The sequence below is a fragment of the Aspergillus flavus genome, chromosome 6 (assembly GCF_009017415.1).
Source record: "Aspergillus flavus chromosome 6, complete sequence".
Taxonomy (NCBI): Eukaryota; Fungi; Ascomycota; class Eurotiomycetes; order Eurotiales; family Aspergillaceae; genus Aspergillus; species Aspergillus flavus.
The window spans coordinates 2,941,535-2,962,142 of NC_092410.1; the positions used below are offsets into that span (position 1 = coordinate 2,941,535).

At 47.9% G+C, this 20,608-nt stretch overlaps 9 protein-coding genes across 9 annotated transcripts; 4 read left to right on the top strand and 5 right to left on the bottom strand.

The window, feature by feature from the left end:
* Window positions 1-1,401: 1,401 nt before the first annotated feature.
* F9C07_11857 (Mss4-like protein) lies at window positions 1,402-2,002 on the bottom strand (the record flags this gene model as incomplete). Its single annotated transcript, XM_071507714.1, has 2 exons — window positions 1,402-1,434; window positions 1,703-2,002. 2 exons carry the CDS (start codon window positions 2,000-2,002, stop codon window positions 1,402-1,404), a joined length of 333 nt encoding a protein of 110 aa, XP_071367937.1.
* Window positions 2,003-2,506: 504 nt separating this feature from the next.
* On the bottom strand, window positions 2,507-4,385 carry F9C07_1802358 (vacuolar protein sorting-associated protein 62). Its single transcript, XM_071508397.1, has 5 exons — window positions 4,136-4,385; window positions 3,757-4,087; window positions 3,646-3,702; window positions 3,428-3,589; window positions 2,507-3,369 (listed from the first exon to the last, which is right to left on the bottom strand). The coding sequence occupies exons 1-5, from the start codon at window positions 4,275-4,277 to the stop codon at window positions 3,012-3,014; spliced, it is 1,050 nt and encodes a 349-aa protein (XP_071367938.1). The 5' UTR covers window positions 4,278-4,385; the 3' UTR covers window positions 2,507-3,011.
* A 513-nt stretch (window positions 4,386-4,898) lies between these two features.
* On the bottom strand, window positions 4,899-6,149 carry F9C07_1802319 (DOPA-like domain-containing protein). The gene is made up of 4 exons (XM_071508396.1): window positions 5,827-6,149; window positions 5,632-5,764; window positions 5,489-5,546; window positions 4,899-5,410 (listed from the first exon to the last, which is right to left on the bottom strand). Exons 1-4 carry the CDS (start codon window positions 5,895-5,897, stop codon window positions 5,115-5,117), a joined length of 558 nt encoding a protein of 185 aa, XP_071367939.1. The 5' UTR covers window positions 5,898-6,149; the 3' UTR covers window positions 4,899-5,114.
* A 28-nt stretch (window positions 6,150-6,177) lies between these two features.
* F9C07_1802683 (uncharacterized protein) lies at window positions 6,178-8,093 on the bottom strand. The gene is made up of 2 exons (XM_071508398.1): window positions 7,789-8,093; window positions 6,178-7,732 (listed from the first exon to the last, which is right to left on the bottom strand). Exons 1-2 carry the CDS (start codon window positions 7,920-7,922, stop codon window positions 6,613-6,615), a joined length of 1,254 nt encoding a protein of 417 aa, XP_071367940.1. The 5' UTR covers window positions 7,923-8,093; the 3' UTR covers window positions 6,178-6,612.
* Window positions 8,094-8,123: 30 nt separating this feature from the next.
* F9C07_2286531 (uncharacterized protein) lies at window positions 8,124-9,467 on the top strand. Its single transcript, XM_041293687.2, has 3 exons — window positions 8,124-8,580; window positions 8,634-8,853; window positions 8,972-9,467. Exons 1-3 carry the CDS (start codon window positions 8,359-8,361, stop codon window positions 9,391-9,393), a joined length of 864 nt encoding a protein of 287 aa, XP_041148858.1. The 5' UTR covers window positions 8,124-8,358; the 3' UTR covers window positions 9,394-9,467.
* A 196-nt stretch (window positions 9,468-9,663) lies between these two features.
* F9C07_2236003 (40S ribosomal protein uS4) lies at window positions 9,664-10,542 on the bottom strand (the record flags this gene model as incomplete). The annotated part of the gene is made up of 5 exons (XM_041293671.1): window positions 9,664-10,075; window positions 10,157-10,255; window positions 10,335-10,353; window positions 10,426-10,463; window positions 10,529-10,542. The coding sequence occupies 5 exons, from the start codon at window positions 10,540-10,542 to the stop codon at window positions 9,664-9,666; spliced, it is 582 nt and encodes a 193-aa protein (XP_041148857.1).
* A 351-nt stretch (window positions 10,543-10,893) lies between these two features.
* On the top strand, window positions 10,894-11,621 carry F9C07_11852 (60S ribosomal protein eL21; the record flags this gene model as incomplete). Its single annotated transcript, XM_041293686.1, has 4 exons — window positions 10,894-10,929; window positions 11,010-11,077; window positions 11,148-11,195; window positions 11,297-11,621. The coding sequence occupies 4 exons, from the start codon at window positions 10,894-10,896 to the stop codon at window positions 11,619-11,621; spliced, it is 477 nt and encodes a 158-aa protein (XP_041148856.1).
* Window positions 11,622-12,349: 728 nt separating this feature from the next.
* On the top strand, window positions 12,350-14,797 carry F9C07_2286534 (mitochondrial carrier domain-containing protein). Its single transcript, XM_041293685.2, has 3 exons — window positions 12,350-12,733; window positions 12,815-13,768; window positions 13,830-14,797. The coding sequence occupies exons 1-3, from the start codon at window positions 12,534-12,536 to the stop codon at window positions 13,867-13,869; spliced, it is 1,194 nt and encodes a 397-aa protein (XP_041148855.1). The 5' UTR covers window positions 12,350-12,533; the 3' UTR covers window positions 13,870-14,797.
* Window positions 14,798-17,466: 2,669 nt separating this feature from the next.
* On the top strand, window positions 17,467-20,522 carry F9C07_11850 (putative C2H2 zinc finger domain protein; the record flags this gene model as incomplete). Its single annotated transcript, XM_041293684.2, has 3 exons — window positions 17,467-17,592; window positions 17,652-20,239; window positions 20,288-20,522. 3 exons carry the CDS (start codon window positions 17,467-17,469, stop codon window positions 20,295-20,297), a joined length of 2,724 nt encoding a protein of 907 aa, XP_041148854.2. The 3' UTR covers window positions 20,298-20,522.
* Between the last annotated feature and the right edge of the window lie 86 nt (window positions 20,523-20,608).

Genomic DNA, 20,608 nt, shown 5'->3' on the forward strand with positions numbered 1-20,608 from the left:
GAAGCTATAGCTCAAACGAACCACAGCTGTTCCGTTTTTTCTTTTTTTTCTTTTTTAATTTATTTTCTGTACTTCGATCTTAGCTCGAAGGAAAGAAACCAAAAGAATGTTGTGAAGAAGCCTGCTCACAGCATCCGACTCAAGCGGCGCATTAACATGAAACGCAAAGAAAAGGGGAAAAGAAATTGAGATTGAAGAGAAATAGTGGAAGGGACGAAGCGAAATGAGAGAGCGTTGGACGACTGATAATGATCGGCCTGCGAACGGATATTAGAAGGACAATGCTTTTCCTCTATCCGATCTGCCAATATCTGAGACTTTTGCTTCGCTCTGAGAGCACACACGAACTCAGGTCCAGGCTGCCTGGTGATTGTTCAGCTCGTCGGAACGTCAGAGCTCACCGATACTAGAACTCTTTGTTTGTTTCTTTTCTTTTTTTTTTTTTCCTTCTTTTTTCTCTTCCCCTCGTGGACGGGGACCTTTTTTTCAGTACAGCGGAGAAGCGATTCAGGGGCAACGCAAAAGTAAAGCCGCAGGCTTTCCAGAATTCCCCCACTGCTCTAAGTGCTTTTTAGGTTAGGTTGGGCGCCGAGCAATGCTTCTGAATGGATGAAGTGCTTGCCGTTTAGCTCTGGTCGTCGGGGGACACTAGCCGGTTTTGCGATTACAGTAAAGTTACTGAGAAGTACAGGACCCTCCGGAGTCCAGAAGAGCTTTGCGATTGAAAAGGGGGGTGTTGTTGCTGGATCTGGGATGATAACTATACTTGAGAATCCTGGAGGCAAACACTGTTGGGGCGGACCAGGTAATTGACGCCATAGGCGATCCTCGTTCAACTTACCTCATCAGTGGGATTTCTTGTTGTTGGTATACTAACCGAGTATCTGAAGTAAACAAACGATAGGCAGTACCTCTGATCCATGGAAATATCAATACCGTATATAAGTATGGTACGATACGGAATTACGTAAGGTCCATACCTCAGCCGTCTTTTCAGACTAAAGCGCACCTTTTTTTTGGGATCAATTGATGATCAATGTCCACACGTGGGTATGTGACATCCCCTCAACTCATTAGACATGAGCGTGCTGCAGATGCCATGCATTTCCGCCCGCCCTGCTATTGATTAATCAGAAATGCTCCATTTTTCCACAATTCAATCGATCCAAATCCATGGACCTGTATAACCGGTCCAACCAACATGGACATCGTGCCCACCTCCCTTTTTGGATCGAGACCTAGAACCTGGTATCAGTACAGGAGGTATCGATACCGTAAGAACCGAGATTAACTGGCAAACCACGTTTAATTGGCTCCAGTTCGGAGCTTTTTCCCATGAACCCGCATTGTGAGCTGTTCCAAACTTACGACTCACTCGTAGGCCAAGCTACCAATTACACTTTAGAGTCTCCTCCTCCTCGTGATGCAATTTCCCTACAAGGTTTCAACCCTCAGAACTTAACCCCTGCCAATGAACCATGGATACCAATACCAACGGTCATGTTGACCGTCGAACATGCACTCAGACGGAATACGGAGGTCCAAGTCTATTCTTCCCGTCCACGGCCCGATAGTCTAACTCGTCCAGCACATCTTCAATGCCTTGAATCATGTGGATCTCGGAGCCCATTAGAACTATACACTCACCGACAACCGAAGCTTACCAAATAAGGCAAAGCGGGGATCTGAAACAACAACCTACATTGATTGCCATCATTTCTCTTTCCTTTTCAAACTGGGACTCCTTAAAGTCTATCAACACAGATGTCCCGCAGTTAGGGCAGAACTTGTGCGGTTTTGTTCTGTTCCCGAATCGGTACTCCGCGAGCTGGTCCTCTCCGCGACGGAAGACTACATCCTTTCGAAGAGGATACACCAGGAGAAAACTATTCTTCGTGCAGATGGAGCAATTGCATCGGTTGATTTTGATGGTCTTCAACGGTGCTAGGGAGAAGGAAAATCGAACGGCGCCACAGTGACAGTTGGCGTTGTACGTTTCCATGGCTGACTCTTTGTCTCAGGTTGCAATAGCCTAACTCAGGTAAGATGAAGTCAACAAGGCAACAGATGGGGCTCTCGGCGATAAATAAAGGCTATCAGCTTGTTCAATTTCAACAGGGCTACAGCCAAGACGTCCGTTAAATAACGATCTCTTGCTGACGAGGCTTATTCGGGACCCCTCAGGTGCATGAGGCATGGCTGGCTGCATTGGTTCCTCGTTATCGTTGATCTATTTCTGATAGACATGATGACGAAGCTACCGGTCAGGCGATAAGTTGACAGCATAGTCGACGTTGACTAAACATAATTCCCAAATCTTTAATTGGGTGCTGTCACTTGTAAGGATGAACCCCTCGGTATTCAGGCCGACCAACGAAGGAACCCATGTCTTCGATCTATACGTTTCTCGGTACGGAGTAGATATGAATGGATATCCACATTCATATGGGGGCAAGAGATACTCATGATCATTGAAATCAAATGTAACGGTTTCAAGTGAAGCGAGGATTTATCAACTCCTTCATTGACTGCTCATATGATAAAGCTGTTGATGTATCAAATTGCGATTCAATCAAAAAGGAAAGAGGCTCTCCTCCCACATGATACTCCGTACTCCAAATACAGTCCAAAAGACGCCTGAGGCGACTGTAGGCAGAACCTACCTGACATGTCACTAGGCCCGGAAGGGCTAGAGCCTTCGAATCTTAGTTGCAGCGCTAATCAATAGGTAGTGATTCTTAATTAACTGAGAAACACTCCGTAACGATGGCTCATTGTGTGGCCGGCATTTAATTGCGATCGCAGATTGTCGTGTCGATCCCCATCATATCTGACACAATTTAAATTGGTCTGTTTGACTTCTGCAAATGAAAAGAGCGAACGCTATATAACATGTTCAACACATTCATTCAGGGGCACAATCCCCGAAAATAAGTCCCCACAACCAGCTTATGCACAATGACCGTTGTAAAGGCAGTCGATCCGTCCAACTAACCTGACACCGTTTGTTGTCAATGCTCTTCCAACGTCTGATTCTCCCAGATTCGGAAAGGAAGAACGACACATGGGCTACTCGGGCACACTTTGTCCCTCACCAGTTTCTTGAATTTCGGTCCATTCGGCCCCGCAACGTACTTTTTCTGTCCAAACAGTTCCGGCCCTCCCGGCAGCGCATCGTCTCCCCACTGGCCGTTGAAATTCAACCAGTTGACTGGGTACCCAGAGTCATAGGCCTGGAACGTTTCCTTAGAAGCATCATAGCTATAAACATAGGCACTCAGGATCGGGTCCCACAATGTACCAGAATCAGTATGGTCCACAATCAGCCCATCAGGGAGGTTGAAGCCGGGAATAGTGTGATCATGTTTCCTGAGTCAAGCCTTAGCCTCGCATTATCTATGGCCAGAAAACGCTTGGAAGTACATACCCAGAAATGGCATAATTAGCATGGGTACCGTTCCCTGAATATGCAATCGGACGCTTGCCGATTTTCTCCGTTGCTCCATACGTAAACGCCTGCCCCGAGGCATGCTGGCTGTACCAGATTGCTTGTGGGACACCCTGCGAGAACCGTATCATATTATGCTCCCTGTCGAGACCACATCAGTTTCTGAAGTCGATTTGTTTCTTGACCTTGTCACTGACCAGTCTCCGATATGGTCCCCGAACTCCATTGCTAAAACTGTGTTTCCCTGGTTAAAACTACAAATATGGTAAGCGTGGGGAGAATTACCACTGTAGGCGAATATCACTCACGCATAGAAGTAGAAATAAAAAGCGTCCAGGGTCCCGTCCCCGTGGTCGCGAAGAATGATGGTTGAAGAGATTGCGTCCTGCGTTCGACCGTCTTGGTCAGGTTTAACCCCTCCAAACCATGAAGGCTGAGGGTCAGCATCGATTCCTTCCTTTGAAGTCAAATAAACGCTCGTGTTGCCAAGGTTATTAAACTGGTCAAGGTTATCAAGAGTTGTCGCCGACGGGGCCTTGTCGATAGGTTTCCAATTCACCATCGGCGTGGTGTGTACAAGCTGCTCCCCGATGTCAGAGGGCATATATGCTTCCTCACTATGTAACCAGACCATCGGTGCTAACGAGTTATTAGAATATTTTCTGTAAAAGATATTGCGTGACTCACCATATTCCAATACATAACTCGGTACTGTTGTTGCAGTCACATCTCGTAGCGAGACATGGAATGTTGCCTCTACGGGACGAGGTATTGCACTCAGTACATGTATTTGGAGAGAGTAAATCCACGAGAGAGTTGGAGTCCACATCTTGACCCCAGGGTTATAAGGTTCAAGTTGATCGCTATGGTGAGCGTGTCTTGGACTAATCAAACATTCCCAGGTCGTCTTTCCTACGCATCGCTCTTTCCTTCAGCAGCATCGTGTCTCCCGAGTTTAAAAAGCTTTGAACCTCCCCTCAGACTTGATCACGGGAGACAGGGTCCAATAACCCGTCATAGGAACTGATGCGGGAAAGTAATGCAGAATGCAGACCGCAGCTGACCATCCGATTACCTCCAGCATCCCGGGTCATCGCATCCGATTGATTCTCATATATCGGCTAACTGATAGGTACCAGAGCCAATGCCTTTATGCTCTGGGACCACGCACGGCTCAGAGCTGGTCGGATCGGACCTTATCTTTTGATCAGGATCTTCATCTCACTGCAGTCTGATTCTCGGGGACTATCTCAGCCCTCTGCGACTAGCCAAAGCTTTTTCTGCACTAGACAACATAAACACGCCCAATGAATAAGATCCGAGGTCGAACGTGGCTTGTGACCGACAGGTCACGTTAGGCATCCCGTGATATCATCGGGAATTCTGCCATCCCTGCAGTGATCACCCGCCTATTTCAAAGTATGCCTACTGACATCAGGTACAATATCCGATAGATACCCTACCTAGAACAGCATCCCACCGGCCATGTCAACTGCGCAAACGCTGACAATACAATTCATGCCCATACCCTATATACACAAAGTCCAAAGTCCAAAGTCCTGTTAACAATACACCTCATCCCTCCAAAGTCAAGCAACAGATAAAAAGTCCCCTCCCCTAGAATTTCTCCCAGATACCGAACCCCAACTAACCCATCTAACAAGCATCATAAAGCACTTCCATTCTGCTTATTCTTCTTCTCTGCCTGTTTCATCAACTTGAAAACCCTCAAATCCAACGGGATCTTATCCCCCAGCCACGTCGCCCGCTGTGTATGATTGCGCTCTTCTTCCTCCTCATCTGTATTCGGGTGAAGCAGCGCACTCAACGGTCCTCGATTAATGATAAGCCAGGGAATGAACGCCCCAAACTGCGCCGGAGTGAAAATGTTAACTTCGAACATGGCAATGGGGTGAGGTCCAAGTGGTCCTTCGAAGAATCGGTAGATGCGTAGCTCGGGGACTATTGGTCATAGCAATCAGTAACCGCTTCTCTTCTCTGACACGGCGGGAAAACAGAAAATAGGAGGATTGATTATACATTCACGGCGGACTCGCTCGTAAAGAGCCCTTGCGTATGCGACTTGGTCGGGATTATTCTGTTGGTTAAAACCATGTCAGTTATGACCACTCATTCGGCGTATGCAACATGATAGATAGATAGATGAATAGATAAAAACGAACCTGAAAATGGTAGATATGGACATCGAATCCCCCGCGTCGGTCTTTTGCCAGCGGATCGGGGAACTCTTCATATGCTTTGCTTAGAATGCCGTGTTGGGGGTTCTTGACGGTTTTGCCATCTTCATGTAATTCTCTATACGACCCTTGTTAGTCTCATCGTACTTGCTAAAGACAATAATAATATACTATACATACACAGGCAGCGGCTCCAAACCCTCATACCCCTTCAAGGGCGAGGGATAATCAAAAGCAAATTGATCAGTCATTGCGTTGAATCGTTGAAACTCCCGGGTCGCAGAAAGGAAAATATGAGGGGCGAGTAAAGAGGGGAAGTACGTAGATATAGATCGCAGGGAGGGGGATCTTAATAACCGGTCCACTATACACGGCTTATTATAAAATATTGGCGCAGGTAGATTATAAGGTAGTATGTATTTAGTAATAAATCAATTTCATGTAAGTAATCAGTTTCTGAATTGCTGATATATTCCAATGATGTGATTATGTGGATTTCTTGTGATATTGGGAATTAATTAGAAATGGATGGGGTTCGTTCCGCACTTTGACAAAAACGCGGAATAGAAGGTTTTCTTGGCGTGTTGATGGATCTGGGATCTTATCAGATCTAGACTCTTTTTGGCAACTTTTTTTTGGATGTTTGTCGTTTGTCGGTCTATTTTAGGTTGGTGAGTTGGTTTGCGGTTGTTAATTTGACTTAAGGTTTGTGTAGAAGTAGAATATTCTGCATGGTGTTCGTTTAGTTGGTCTGTTATGGGGCCTCGTTATATATTTTTGTGTAGGCTAAGATATTCGCGGTATAAGAGGGGGGTGGCTCATGCATGTATATCTTCATCTCATCGTTATTCATGATCAAATACTGGATGTGTAAAAGTATTTACTACACAAAAAAGAGAATCCCCAATGGTAATAATACCAGCTTCCAGACGCCAAACCCAATTCACGTTTATTTTATGGACTTCACTACCAAGAAGCCTTAACATCAATATGCCCATCCTCATTGACATACTTTCCGCGGTCCCATTCTCGACCTTCGCCTTTCTTGGACCACTTCACATCCTCTAATCTACCCTCAGAATCGCCGGTGGTAGGCGTAGTGTTGCTTTTCCACTGCTTCACAAAGGCGTCATCGAAACCAGCTTCGCGCAATCTGTCCTCGCCTCTTTGCTTCCAACGGGCTCGGTCACGGACTGCTTCGAGAGCGAGCTCCCAATCATCATCTCCGGTCATAAGGCCGGCCACAGGGCGGCGGCTGGGCTTGCCACTAGCATTCTCGTCGTCATCTTCTAGTTGCACATCCAAAGTAGGGTCGTAGTCCGGGGCGAAATGTGCGTCAATGTTGCTCATGTTGGGTCTGTAGGCACCCCGTCCTCGAGAACGAATCGGTGCTGCACCAGTAGAATTATTTGCCTGCGGAGGCAGGGGCCCAACAAGGTCCTCAAGAGGGTCTGATTCATATCCTAGCTGTTGATCTTGGATAGCTACCGGGTGCAGCGGCGATGATGCCTTGACTTTACTCGTAGAACTCCTCTCTGGGGAACATTGCTCACGATCTCTACGTTTGCGTCTATCATTCGGACTAAGCGATCGAGACCGAGACCTTGAAGGTGACCTGGAGCGCCTCCGTTGCCGATAGTGGCGACTGCGAGACTTCGTTACTCGATCCTCTTGCGGGGATCGACTGCGCGACCTGGAATAGGAACGGTGCCGACGACTTCTTCGCGAAGATCTGTGTCGATCTTCATCCTCGCCGTAGGAATCACGCCTCCGCCGGTGTCGATGGGAGCGATCTCTGTCCGCCGAAGCCGAGCGGCTTCTATGCCTTCTCCGATAGGAGCTATGTCTATCTTCACGGTCGTCTTTTCTGTCCCTGTGCAATTTGCAATCGTCTGATCGGGGTTGACGGCTATGAGGATCTTTTCTTGAATCGTTTGATAAAGAAGCTGGCTGGTTCCGTAGCTGTCGCATTCGTTCTCTAGCTTCCCTCTCTTCCTTTCGCTTTAATGCGGAATTGTGATTGTCTGTTTCTTTTATGATGTGTCTCAAGAATCGCGTATTCGGTTTAGGAGCAGCGCCTGTAGGCCTGCAATGGCTACTCGTCAGCTTTGGTGGATTTGAGACAGGGAAGTGGCTACTAACCTCTTCGGCATATAAGCACCCATCCCCAGGGCAGAGTACTTTAGCGAACTGTCTCGCGCTTCATTTGCGAGGACTTGCGCAACGTAGTCATCATCATCAAGGCTGCCATTGGCTCTCCCAGTATGGGGTGGCATCGTAGCTCCGAGGTAAGTAGTGTGTACACGGGAGGAAGATTGTTGATATAACCTGGACGGGGAGATATGCTATTAACTAGTTAATTGACAGAGACGGTTTAACACTGTGGCACTGTACAATACAACTAAAGCTTGAAAAGAGCACCCCGTCGGTTGCACCGATTAGAGATCGGCGATATCAGGGAAATGGCGAATTAGTCCATCATACTTGCCGTCCTTTGCCTGGGGAACCCTTCACCGCCTGCAGGGAAGATCAGCGGTCTCACTATTTTTGTTTATCTCCGCATATTCTGCCGACGCGCTACAATTATCAGCGCATTGAGGGGCTTATCGTTGACATTCAACCACTTCGGTACGGCTCGAATATACCAGTCAATCGACTTAATACCTTGCCACTGTCGCAAAATACTACTACACAGACTTCGCCTACGAAATCATGTCTGATGTTAACCCCGCGGAAATACTGGAACAACTCCAGCAACTACAGAAAGAGAGCGGAGATTTAAAATCGCAGCTCGCGATTCTTCGTATCAGCGAACCGATCTTTTCGCCTGATGCCGAGAATCAGAGTCAATCCTTGTCCAAACGCACTTCGGATGCTTCTGCGATCGATAACCCCACGCCGGCTTCCCTCGTGGCCGACCTAACACACTACAAGGTGCGGATGCTGTTTGTTTGCAATAGATACGCATACTGATGTTTGCGGCGAAGGAACTCTTCTCAAAATTACGCTTTTCATATGTCGAGCAAGTGACGAAGGAAAAGTTTCTGCGTGCCATTGTCGGCGATCCTCCCCTGGTAGTCGGCCATAATGAGAACGTGGAACTTGAAACACAATTGGCGGAGGTGAAAGCGGAGCTAAAGGCAAGCAAAGAAGAAGTCCGCATGATGATTGAAGAAATGGAGAAAACAGGCCGAGACCTCGCCAATCGTAAGACTTTCATGTGTCTTCTACAATGCTCCCTTTTAGACTTTCCGGTTCTAGTTACAATCCGGTAGAGAGCACAGAGGAAAAGCAAGATATACTGACGATTATGTCACCACAACAGGTTACAACAACGTCGAATTGCAGATGACGCAGCTCTCTACTTTGCCCGAATCGATCGAGAATCTAGAGTCTACAATTGCCGAACTGCGCGCCAAACAGGCATCCGATTCAGTCGCTTCATCTTCCCAAAATCTTCCGCTTCCTGCAACTTTGTCGCTTGTGGCTGAGCGAGAAGCAGAACTTGCTGCGCTTAACCGACAGCTTGCCGCAGTGCAAAATGCTTTACCTCGCAAGACGCGAGAGGCGGAAGCAATGGAGCGAGAGCTAGGTGTCCTTGAACGACGGAAGTCAGAGGCGATCACCCAGGCGAAAGAGGCGGAGAGGAAAAAGCAAGAGGGAGAAAGCGATGGACTGGAAGAGACAGGAAGATGGTACAGGAGTGCGGAAGAAGCACTTAAACACTTGGTGGGCGTTGAAGGATGATATCCACTTTGGCTAGGGTTTGGATGACTATAATATAATCGGGAATGGGCGTTACGGTAGTTACGGGGCCAGGATACGAGGATACAATAATAGATTACTACAAGTACTCAGGAAAGTTAAGATTCGGGTTTCGAAATGAGCCTGAAGGCTATCTTTTTGTTCATTGAATGGCATGATCGTACAACATCATACGCTATGCTGCATTCACAGTTGAGGCCCCACATTTTTATGTTCCAAAACGAAACCCGTCCATACTCCGATTTAAATGATTTACTCATCATCCTCCTCAGCGGCATCGTCACCACCCGCGTTGGCAGAAGCGGCCTTCTTGCGCTGGACACGGCCAGGGCGACCACCACCGTAGGGAGAGGTGAGAGCGAAGTCGATGTGCTTCTGGGAGTCAAGACGGACCATGAAGGAGGGAACGTTGACAATCTGCTTGCCGACGCGGATGTGGCGCTGCTTGATCAGGACACGGGCGTGGTGGATGGACTTGGCAAGGCCAAGCTTGTAGACACAGGTCTGGAGACGACGCTCCAAGAAGTCCTCGACACGGAGGGCCAGGACGTAATCGAGCTTCATGCGGGACTCATCGAGCACACCGATACGGACCAGACGGCGAATCAAAGCGTTACCTTCGAAAAGACGCTTGGGGTCCTTCTCGTCGAGGGTGAGCAGCTCACTAAACTTGCAGTTAGATTCATGTCCGGACAAGCCCTATCTTAATGTCGGGGGTCTCGTATCGGGAATTAGAGGCGCATACCGAGCAGCACGACGGATCTTGGACAGGGTGAGCTGGACACGCCACACCTCACGCTTGTTGCGCAGGCCGTACTCGCCGACAATCTTCAGTTCCGAGTCACTAGTGAAAACAAGTTAGGAACATGAACACACGACATAAACAGAAGCACGCTTCTGATCAGTGGCCGGAGAGTACTAACAGACGAGCCGACTCGAAAGCTGCAGATATATTAGCATATGAATGGACTCCCTTGACAAGTTATCAGATCTCAAATCGACAAGGTTACTTACGACGACGGGGGACCTTGTAGGTCTTGGAGTAGACGCGACTGTGATTCAAAAACGATTAGAATGATGCGACACAGCATCCATCATCATGAAGTCGAATACTCACGGAACGGGGGCCATGGCTGCTTAATTGCGCGTTGTCGCGGAGTTGTCGATACACCAAACTACACGAAAATCGTAGAGCTTCGAAAATGAGGTTGCGTTTTAGAGCGTAAGCGAGAGTGGATCGTAGTGGAGCCGAAACCGGCTTAGTGGCAGAGGGTTTCTGCCCCAAGGCCCTAATCGCTCTGACTAAGACTAGTCATGACACCCTGAACTGGAAGAGGTAATAGGGCATAGGGCTACAGCCCTGAGCGTAAGCGGGACGGCGCACTATGCATCCGAAGAAGTCTACACCATCGGGAAGGGCGGCAGAGTGAAGCACTTCGTTGTCGACAAGTTCCCAATTCCAGCACCACCAACACCGCCGACATGGGTCACTCTCACGGTTTGAGATCCGGCACTCGGGTATGTTTGCGAATGATGAAATCAACGATATTGTGCCGTTCGATGGGAAAGGGTGCGCTGACGACAATTTGATATGATAGTATGCCTTCAGCCGTAACTTCAAGGAGCACGGCCAGATCGCCCTGTCGACCTACCTGAAGACCTACCGGTACGCCGAAACCTATCGCGAAGATTGGAAGTGATTGTGTAAAATGTGCAGGATCTGATATTTTATATAGGGTTGGCGACATCGTGGACATCAAGGTCAACGGTGCCGTTCAGAAGGGGTCAGTTCATTCCGCCCATTGAAAAGCGACAAGTCCGTGTTGAAGCGGATTTGCGATTTGCCCTTGAAATTGTGTGGGATCGTTTGCTGAGACTGGAATAGTATGCCCTACAAGGTCTACAACGGTAAGACTGGTGTTGTCTACAACGTCACCAAGTCCTCCGTCGGTGTCCTCCTCTACAAGGTTGTCCGCAACCGCTACCTCGAGAAGCGCGTCAACATCCGCATCGAGCACGTCAAGCACTCCCGCTCCCGTGAGGACTTCATCAAGCGTGTCAAGGAGAACGCCGAGAAGAAGAAGCAGGCCAAGGAGCAGGGTGTCCACCTCCACCTTAAGCGCCAGCCCGTCGGTCCCCGTGAGGCTCACGTCGTCCAGGCCGCCGCTCCCGAGACCATCACTCCTATCCCCTACGACACCCACATCTAAACGAATAGAATGGTCAGGTCGATGCGGTTGTTTGGTGTTTCTGGGTTTTGCCATCTAAGGGTGGATTTGCATTGAGACGAAGCGAAAAAGGGTACTCGGATGTACTAGCACAACTCAGCCTGTGCATAGATTCCCCTGAATGAAACAAAACAAAAATTTCGATTCCCTGTTCAGCAAACTCAGCTCGGGCATTCGCCTGTCTTCCTTTGGCATTGTCCGCACAGCTCCGGAACCTTAGATTTGACAAGTATTGGACGCCTTGCGCCCGCCATGTCCTCAAATGCTGAACTCTTGCCCTGCGCGTGGGAATCTGATCTGAGATATGGTGGTGGTGTTCCACGAGTTACGCTTGTAGTCAGGGCACTTATGACACCAAATAGCGCTACTTCAATGACAATACATCTGCCTGGCAAAATACAACCGATCTCTTGTGGCTCGAAGACCAGTTTTGCTGTCAATTACTCAGCGAATGACTGGAGTCTTCACCCAAAAGTATGCGCAATGTAACATGCCCAATCTGGTCATTTCGAGTACCAGACTGTATCACGTATTATGCATCCCTTCTACTCCGTACTCTGGTGCAAATAATAGCCTTTAATGGTAGGTGGCGTAGCTACTAGTACTGCCCTGCCGGTAGCGTAGAAATTTCCAACCGGAGGCCGCCCAGACATCCGCCCGAAGTCCGCCAATGGCAAAAAGAGAAAAAAAAAAAAAAAAAGAAAAAAGAAAAAAGAGTCGCGGTCAATCTAGTACCTAGGTAGTAAGTAACCTCTAGACAATTGTCTGACCAGCTTCATACGACCTCTTTCTCTTCTCATTCCTAGATAAATTCACAACAAATGTTTTAATTTTTGTTATTCCGTACTTTATAGTTCTTGATCTCCGGTTCTGATTAGCTTTGCGGCTGCTGATATGCCATTCTCCGCTACTCCCCATACCGGCTCTGCGCAGGCGCATCTGACAGTTGACGACGCCCAAAAGAACGTCGGCAAGGATATAATCGTCCAGTCCAGAGAAACCGGCGATGTTGTCCCGCAACCCCCACATCCCTCTGCTGGTAATACCGACAAAAAAGACCAGGCAAAGCCTTTTGCCCATTTTGTCGCTGGTGGGTAAGCATATACACTCTACAACACGTCTACGTCCTTCCATACGACTTTGTGTAGCATGGGTTGACATCTCGTTCCATACAGGCTTGGTGGCATGACCGCTGCAACTCTCACCTCTCCTCTTGATGTCCTAAAAACCCGTTTGCAATCCGACTTTTACCAAGCGCAGCTGCGATCGCTCCGCGCCGCTCATCCCTTGCCGCCGTCTTCGTCGCTGTCATCCCTTCCTCGGAGTGCTCTTATGCACTTTAACGAAACGTTCCAAATCCTGCGGTCGATCCACGTGCATGAAGGTTGGCGTGCTCTGTTCAAGGGTCTGGGACCCAATCTGATCGGAGTGGTGCCTGCTCGTGCCATCAACTTCTACGTATACGGGAACGGGAAACGGATTCTGAGCGACCACTTCAACTATACAAACTCCCAAGAAACACCCGTAGGAATCCATCTGACCGCCGCGGCTGTCGCCGGAATCGCCACGGGAACCGCCACCAACCCGATCTGGCTTGTGAAGACACGTCTACAGTTAGACAAATCCAACGCCGAACACCACAATGGCCAGGGACGGCAATATAAGAACAGCTGGGACTGTATCAAGCAGACGGTGCGCCACGAGGGCATCCGCGGCTTATATAAAGGACTTTCGGCATCGTACCTCGGCGTGACAGAGTCGACGCTGCAATGGGTGATGTACGAGCAGATGAAGATGTTCCTTGCACGCAGGGAGTCGGCCAAGCGTGCCGATCCCAACTATACCTATGGCACCTGGGACGATGTGGAACTATGGGGGGGACGAATCTGTTCCGCGGGATTGGCCAAGCTGGTCGCCGCGGCTGCCACCTACCCTCATGAGGTGGTCCGGACACGCTTGAGGCAAGCGCCGACTGTGTCTATTGGAGACGGCAAGGCGGTGATGAAATACACCGGTCTTGTACAGTGCTTCAAAACCGTCTGGAAGGAGGAGGGTATGGTTGGGTTGTATGGCGGCTTGACACCGCACTTGCTGCGTGTCGTTCCGTCCGCCGCCATCATGTTCGGAATGTAAGTTGCTCTGGACCGCACGGGTTAAACGATTATGACCATCATATCTAACCATCAACAGGTACGAGGTGATCCTCCGCCTCTTCGGAACAACCTCCTAGTCCTCCTCTCACGCAGTCTCTAACGTACCTTTACGCCACTCTTCTCCGAAGCCCTGTATATTATCACAATTGTCTCTTATATTTTCGGATATGTTTTTCTGCTTAGAAGGGTTAAAATGCATGTTCACGGCGTACAGATTTCTGGTTGACTTGGTATTATCTGTTCTATCTGGGACCGGTGTCCTGCTCATCTGACATTCTTTTTGCTCAGCGATCTGATATTATATTAATCCCGATGAATGTATATTAGCAACAAATAGAAACGCTTCATTTCCGTGGGTATATTCTAGACCGTCGTCAAATCGGTACCATATGGACAAGAGCAACTATCCCGAGATATATATCTACAGCCCACAATAGGCCATCACCACAAGAACCCAACACCACCTAAAAAGCCCGAAAACGCATAAACCAGCAGTTATGCAAGATCTAGAACACCGGCAACACCCTAACAATTACATTATGTTTTAATTTAATGTTCACATCACACCAAAAGAAAAGAAAACCGACTATCTAGAACCCCAGAAGATATGCACTACACCGGCAAGACCCACTTTTCCCAGGTCGTCGATGTGTCTAGATCGTGACACAGAAGGTCCAGAGCTCCTGGGGTTAGGGATTAGGATCGGGAATCAGATGCGGGTGTTGTGGGTAGGAGGGGGATATGATGTTTGTTGCTTTTGATGTTTTTTAATATTGTTGATCTTGTTGGTGTAGATCTGGGCTATGGTGAGGTCTGGACTCGGTGGATGGAATATCTACTTTGTGTGTGGTATTGGGGTGACATAATTCTGCAGGAAAGGCAAAGGAAAGGTAAAATCATGAAAAAATTAAAAAATAAGAAAAATTAAAATGAGAAATAGATAAATCAAAAAAAGAGGAAAGAAAAAAGAAAAGAAAAGGAAAGAAAAGAAAAGAAAAGAAAAGAAAAGAAAATCTATGACAGGGACGACAAATACTATGTAATACAATGTCAGTAAGTTGAAATTGCGATAGAGGAAGACGTTTTTTTTTCCCTATCGGTCTAAATGATTTTTTTTGAAGAAAAAAAAAAAATATCAAAATCAAAATCAAAATCAAAAAGGGGCTTCTTTTCCGGAGAATACTGCATTTTCTGGAGTAGTTCTTGAGTCACCAAAAGTTCTTGAAGTCAAGATGGGGCTATGCGGACGCCCAAGGCACACAGGGTCTGGACAAGTACGTCGGCTGGGAAGATTGCTATGTATGCACCCGCGATGGAAGCTTGTTTACTGTACCTATGCTGTATCCAGAGAGCAGGGTACATACGATTGTGGCAGTGAGGGATTGTCCAGTCTTCACCACGGCGAGGTTGTGAAAAAGAAAAGGACGTCATCGTAGCCAATCATAACCAAATCTGTTCATGAACTGTTGGGACTATTATCATCCAACTATAAGGGATAGATAACACCAGTAAAATTCTGACGGTCCATTGGCCTGACGAAAGGATGGATTGCTTCATTGGGGGGGCTCGGACCCTGTGCCTAACCAAAAGTTGCTATCTCTCGAACCTACAACTCGTAGCTATGGGATCAACTTCCTGTTGAAGAGATTTGCAGTGTTTAGTGTTTACCCGTGGCTTCACCCAGCCACGTTATCAGCCACAGACATACACCGCCACAGTTCGAATTGAACAGTTTGCCACCCACCCTGAAACGGGGTCTGTGTCAATTTTACTGCTTTGGGTAAAAACGCAGATCGACATTGACAACAGTTCCCAAAGGTCGGTCTGCAAATCCTGGAGGGTTCGAGATCTCAAGCTTAGGAAACGGAATTTATTTTTTTTTTCTCCCCACTCGCTCTTCTCCAAGTTGGATTATGGTTCTAGAGATATTCATTGTACTTCGACGTTCCGCCTCACTTTTGCGCGCCGATACTTTGCGTGAACGTGACACATAGTCATTTTTTCCGAGGCTAGTTATGCACTGGTCGGTCCTGTTGCAAAGAAGCCAAAAAAAAAGGTAAAATAAAATATTAATAATTAAAAGAGAGGAGTAAACGTCGTCATTCCCTTCCCCCCTTTTTTTCCATCTTGTGGTGAACAGGTGCACGGATCTGTAGGTCAGGATATAGCAGACGGTTGTAGAGAATTGGTTTGCCAAGAAGAGTTTGACCGCCTCCGAGAATGGCCTCCTCATCACTGATTCCTCTCTTCTGTTCTCTCCCTTTCAATTTGCTTACCTATATGACCGTTGAAACGAGGGGGTGGCTCCGACACTCAAGTGGCCCTGGCGAATAGAACGTGGTGCTTCTTTAGTCGACCTCATCAGCTGAATCCGTTTCATCTAGATCAATGGTGGTCTCTTGAAAGTTGAAGGAGCATCACGGACAAGGGGAATGAAAAAGTCAAAATGCAAGCGGGACTGATGTGACAGAGCCGCATACAGTGCAAAACATCCCCCGTACATCCACACACAGTGTCTGGAATCTAAATCCCGTTCCTTCCGAACTCTGGTGATGTATGCAAGCCCGAAGGTTCCTTGGAGGTCGAGTACATACCCGTCCCCACCCGCCCATCAATCAACTGCGGCAACGGGAGAAAATGCGGGCGATGGGATCCACTCAGTTCAAATGGTTGTTCACATTAAACTTTTAACTGTTGCATTGTTTTTTTACATTTAACCTTTTTCTCTCTGTTCTCATACTCTAATGCTATTGAATTCAGTATGAGGATACGTATATCCATGGTTATCGCGGTAGAATAGAGAGTAACAAAAATCTAACCAAATCTCATGGAAGCAACAGAAAATGACAAGGGCAAAATGGGTCAAGATGGGGTCAAGATGGACGACGGAAGTTGGTTTATTCTCCAGCACATCTAGGTCTGGAGCAGTAGAAAGGACTATTACACTACTGCTACTAGTACCGAGTCAGGTCAGTGCTAAGCCACGTGCAGGGGGAACTTCCAGGTATTCATACTGTTTTGTATAACATGGCTCAGACGAATACGTAGTTGTTTACTTTTCCTGACCTCCAAAACTACTAGGAGTTGTCGGTCAACGTTTAATAGGGCATTGAAACCCAATTACCGAGTCATGGCCTCCTCTCTAACATCATCGAGATACCTTCCTACCTGGTAGCTTTACCTGAAGTTTGTTACAAACCGATACCGCGACGTGGTTGGCTCCATGGAGGTACTATAGACAATTTCATTGCAACCTGATTTTACCTGGGGCACCGCACTACTTTGCTTACCTTCAACTATAAATTCAGGTGTCAGCCTATTTTTTTGCAGCTTCTTACACTTTTCTTCCCTACTGCTGAATTCGAATCAAAGTGAAAGTCCCGTTGGTTCAACTCTCCGCTCCACATCTTGTAACTGCTGTCAGACGGTACTTTAGTACCGTTGACATCAGCTAATTGATATTGCTTTTGGTCCAAAAGGCTCACCTTCCCTTCCCTTCCTTTTGTATTATTCCTCGTTACCTCCATTCTTTATTCTGCCCTCTTTACTCTTCCTATTTCGGTGCTCTTGCTTCTTTCCCTCCCTCCCATACCTTCCATTTCCCTTGTATAGTGTTGAGTGAGATTCAAGCTGTTGGTCCTCTTATATCGTTGTCTTGGCCAACCTACGTTAAGATGAACGGCTCGTATCATAATGAATACTATGACCTATCATTTCCTGGTCATTGCCAACTAGGCCACTATGCCACATCCGAAGATGGCCATCTGATGCCGAACCCCAATATGGATCCCAACTCCTCAGTACGTCTCCTCTCGTGGATACTCCGTCTCCATGCCGATGTACTAATTTCGACTCTAAGTCTAACTATCAGTCATCGGCCACGTCACCGGTGTCACCATCTAGCTGCACCAGTGCAGATATCTTTCCCGGAGGTACTGCTCTGCCCGAAATTGACACGGATTTCCAGCTGTACGATTACTCGACCAACGACATATCGCCGACATTGCCCCTGGACGCTGGACATGTGCCTTCCACAGAAAGACTCTTCAGCACAATTGTTCCACAGGCCCCTCATCTTCATTGCCCACAGAGCGCGTCTTCTCCAGACCCCCTCGACCAAGTTAAAGCTGACCTGCACCGGCTCCAATCGACCGTCCAAAGTGCCGTCAGAAACGTTTCCCATCCCCAACTGTTTGAGATGAAGTCTTTCGTGACAGACACCTATAACTGCCTTGAGAATATGATCCAAGAAGAGATTGATGGCGAGATACACTCCCCCCACAGCACCAATAGCACCACTAGCACCAAAGACTGGTATGCCTGTCAGTTGTGCGAAACTCACAGAAGAAGAACGTACTCCACGAAGGGAGCATTCCGCCGACACGTCTCTACTGAACATGCCCCTCGGTTTAGACATTCTTGCCCTCGCTGTGACTGGGCTACCCCCAGGAGGGACAAGGTCTGGGAGCATTTGCGACATAGGCACTCACCACTAGACGGGCTCAAACGGAACGATATCAAGCGTACCAAACTCAGATCGCCGAGAGCTTGTCCGCTGTGCGATAAGTCTGTGCAGTCCTGGGAGGCTTACTTCAACTGTGTCGCGGAACACTGCCGCATACAGAGCGGTAGCTCCCCAGGGACTAGTGGGGTTCAAAGCAGAAGAAACAGTGGGGACAGTGGGAGTGGTGGGGATGGTTTCAATGGCCATTTCGCTCCCGGAAACCTGTTTGATGGACAGGGACCTCAGACTCAGTTTCCAAATGGAGGCGGGGGAAACGCTAATAACGGAGGCAACTACTTCTCTGGACATGGATCCTATTTCTATGGAAATGGCTGCTCTAGGGAGAACAACTCTGCCCAGCTGGTTGGGCAGAGGCCATCACACCCCCTTGGCTCGGTTCCAGATAGAGACGATGCTTCCGTTGACCCTGCATTGCTTTCACGTACTCTAGGAAAAAAAGCCAGCGAGATAAGCCATCTAGGACCAAGCAGTCTTTCGGGTCATCACCAGCTTCTTGATTCCGCGATGGAAAGCAGCCCACATGCTATGCCACCTATGGATAATTCAAAGCACCACGGTGGGAGGAAGCCACACAATCTGAGGAGTCCTTCTGAGACAACATCTTTCAACAACAAGAGCCCACGCCAGATGACATCGTTCAAAGGTCTGTCCCCAAAGAAGTCGCAAGAACGCCCTTCATCTGAGCCTCAGAATTTGCTTCCAAAGAAATGCAAGTCATGTGGGCATATAATGAAGAACTGTGTTGAATGCAAGCTTCAGGAGGGTAACGTGGATAGATGTCATCTATGCACTGGCAAAGCCAGCCAACAGCACGGAGTGTCCAAGGTCCTGGAAGATTATGACCAATACTACGATTTTGCGTGCAATGGCATGTCAGATCGGAACCGCTCAGCGTCAAAGATTGCTTGGGCCTTAGAACAAGTGTCCCAGGCTTTCAAGACAGAAGGTGATCTGTGTTCAACTGGAATCAGTCGCACATCCACATATTCTTCGTTCGAAGAATCGTTTCAGTGGGTCTCGGTTATGAAAGCTCCCGACACGGCGTGTGCGTTTCAGGCTTCCGAGCAGTCTACCTTCACGATCATGGGCCCCGGCAATTCGACAAAGACTCTCTCAGGTGCCTGGGACGCTCATGCTACCCGATGTCGTTATACAAGGATGACCCTAGCCCTGTGTTCACCGCAGGTCTACAACAAGATTGGGCATTCAGGTTCGTTGAAAGGAATTCATATAGGACTTCAGAAAGTCCTATATGACACACAGTATATAATCGGAGATACAAGTATTGCGTGTCAGCCTGGTCCAGAGAAGAAAACAGCGTCAGGATTGACTGTTGAGCATGCCATTTCATGCCTCCCGAAGACTCCTGAGAGCCTGTGTACGATTCAATCGAAAACCATGTCTTTCAGAGGATTTACCGTTTACCGTGCGTCCTGTGTCGTCAAAGACAGACAGTCCCCCCAACACCCGATCCATCTGATAGATGCACCTAGCCCAGCCAAAGTCCAGCTGACGCGCAGGAGGCGCGCTAGATTGCGAAGAAAACTCCAAGTCATCATCGGGCTGCTTGTGTTACAAGCATCTGTCACCGATACGTACCCAGTTTCGAAGCAGTTGGAAGATAAAGACGCAAAGATTCTTATCACAGAGTCCGAAGACACTGACCTCATCGAGACCGGTAGCGACCTTGACTTGTCCGAACCCAAAATCTTGCCCCAGTGGCTTCGAGAGACTATTTCCACATTTTCTGCAGGGCTGATAGACCATGTTGAGTCTACGATGCTTGCAACATCGATATACAAAGCTGAAGAAGAGATTTGGCCGAAGGTCAAAACCTTTGTAGGATCTATGGCGAGCTACCTGGAAACTCCCGTTAGCCCGGCAGTAATCGAACAGCACATTGCTGAATACACGAAACTCGGGTGAGTTAGTATAACGCCTCTGGAGGAGTGAATGCTGACTGGCTGCAGAATATGGTGACCTGTCCAATTATGATGGCCTATGGCCTTTGTCTTATATAAGTGTTGTCTTCGATGTTTCCTTTCCTCGACATTTTCTTTAAGTGATGTGATGTATGAAATTTCGGGTATATACTCATTTCGATGGATGTCAACGACACGATGAAGTGGTGCAATGAGCGGTTTCGATGGGTCATGGAAAGGGTTATGTTTACGAAAGTCACGATACCATGTTTGAATATTTTGGATTTCTTTGGTAGCTTTATGCATTTGTGAACCTTCATATTCTCCGAACATGGCTAGATGTAGATAAGCATCTCGGGGATAGGAGTT